The 2,036-nt window shown below is 44.0% G+C and overlaps 1 protein-coding gene across 1 annotated transcript; it reads right to left on the reverse strand.

The window, feature by feature from the left end:
* Positions 1–521: 521 nt before the first annotated feature.
* Positions 522–1,830, reverse strand: LOC124004127 (zinc finger CCCH domain-containing protein 11A-like). Its single transcript, XM_046312918.1, is given in 4 exon segments — positions 522–649; positions 1,506–1,629; positions 1,776–1,805; positions 1,807–1,830. Coding segments are annotated over 4 exon segments (306 nt in total).
* Between the last annotated feature and the right edge of the window lie 206 nt (positions 1,831–2,036).

A 2,036-nucleotide genomic window follows, 5' to 3' on the forward strand; every position in this document is an offset into this window, starting at 1 on the left:
CATCATCTGCTCGGTTGATGACCACAGGCAGGTTTGTGGGTCTGGGAACATTCACCCGAGTCTCCGCCTTGATGACCCCACGGAGCTGTGGATTGGCTGGGCTGGGGAATGGGACAGAGACAAGAGGGACAGGATTCTCATGAGGCTCCTCCTTTTCTTTTAGGGCCAAATATGAGTGATAAAACCATCCAGTTCAGCAACTACAGATCATCTCTGGTTCTGATGAAGGTTCATAAGTGAGCCCAAATATGTTATTTATCTCAATCCTGAATGTACGAAACTGAGTGTACAAAACATTAGAAACACCTCCCTAATATTGAGTTGCACCCCCTTTTCCCCTCAAAACAACCTGTATTCGTCAAGGGCATGGACTCCACAAGCTGTCAAAAGCTTCCCATAGGGATGCTGGCCCCCATGTTGACTCCAATGCTTCCCTTGATGCTAAGGAGATAAAGATCAGTAAGCTAATGGTGTCTTGGTCAGGATCGGTGTCTTGGTCAGGATCGGCCTCTTGAGAGCGACTACTCACTTTTGTTAGGTGGTATGTATTGGCCTTCTATGAAGTGGGGTTTGTCATGGTGGAAGGCACAGTGCGGCTTCTGGCAGCCAGCAGGCTGGGTCTCAAAGTAACATGCAATCTCCTTTCTATAGCATTTTTCTACAAGAAGGAAAGAGGGAGAGCGAGGGCAGGCCAGAACATGTAGCAACACTGTGACAGCTAATTTCAAGCTAGAATCCTTATTTGCTACATACATTTTTGAACGTATAAATGTATCATATATACCCATTGATCGTTGAAGAATGGAACTTATAAATGCCTCATGAGCCTAGTTCAACTGTCGTGCCCCATCAGAGCCCAAAATATAAGCTTGTTTTACTCCAATGTTTGGAAACAAAACATGGTTAAAACTATTTATTTTGGTCTGTCCTTGCATCCAATCCTGTATGAATTTGAGAGTGGTTACATTTCTCGAGGCCCATCTCTCAACCTTTTTACCAAAACAGAGGTGGGGTACCATCTGTTCTTTTTTCAATTAAGGATTCTGAATTTAAGAAAAGAAATCCAATGAAACACAGATATTGTTATGGTAATGACTCAAAACTAAGGTTTTCATATTCCAGAACTTTCAATATATTCCATGGTTTTCCCGAAATCGCAGTTGGAGGATTCTCGGAATCAGGAGGGAATAAGCAGGAAACTCGGAATCCTCCAACCAGGATTTGTGAAAAAAAAACAGGGAATGTATTTAAAGTACCCGGAATTTTTCAACCCTACTTAAAAACCCACGATAGAAATCAGAGAATTTTGTTGAATAAGACAAAACAGCCCAAAATGTCCCACTCGACATTTACGGAACAGAGCAACAGCCCATGAACCTGGTTTTAAGACATGGTCTTTCTCTTCTCCTCTATAATACCCCTTGAGACACGCACAGCCTCGAGTTGACAAAGCTTTACAAAGGAAATGATTATCAAAGACGGTCCCTGAAAGAGAGAGTGTGTCCTTACCTTGATCTGCATGTGGCAGAATGTGGAGACCTGTTGGGAGCAGCGTCTGTCCTGCCACAGGCTGCAGACGAAATTACTGCCCTTGGCGGCTTCACAGTGTCTGAAGGGGCAGCTGTCGCCCTGCACCAGGAGACACAGACACAACAAAGTCAATACAGAATACTGACTTATACCTCATGTGCATACCTCCAAAACTGTGACTGTGTCACTGTGTGATACTATTACAATAGGACACTGTGAATGCCCTTATTTCTCATGTCCCCTACTTTAGCGCATGTGGTGTTGAAGAAGAAATTAGCAGCCATCTCCATGGTCAGTCATGTTCCGGCTTGTTGATTGGATTCACTTCCAATCAATGTTCCCTTCAGAGCCAACAGGACTCTTCCTGGGCTGGCAACAAGGAAACGAGTGAGCCATGGTCATTTCTCTGGTGTGAATGGATTCCATTTCTTCACTGTGGAGGCAAAAGAACTGAACAGAGTTGAGTTCTACGTTCTCAAAGGAATCTGAATTCCTTTGTGGTCCAT

The sequence above is a fragment of the Oncorhynchus gorbuscha genome, linkage group LG18 (assembly GCF_021184085.1).
Source record: "Oncorhynchus gorbuscha isolate QuinsamMale2020 ecotype Even-year linkage group LG18, OgorEven_v1.0, whole genome shotgun sequence".
Lineage (NCBI taxonomy): Eukaryota > Metazoa > Chordata > Actinopteri > Salmoniformes > Salmonidae > Oncorhynchus > Oncorhynchus gorbuscha.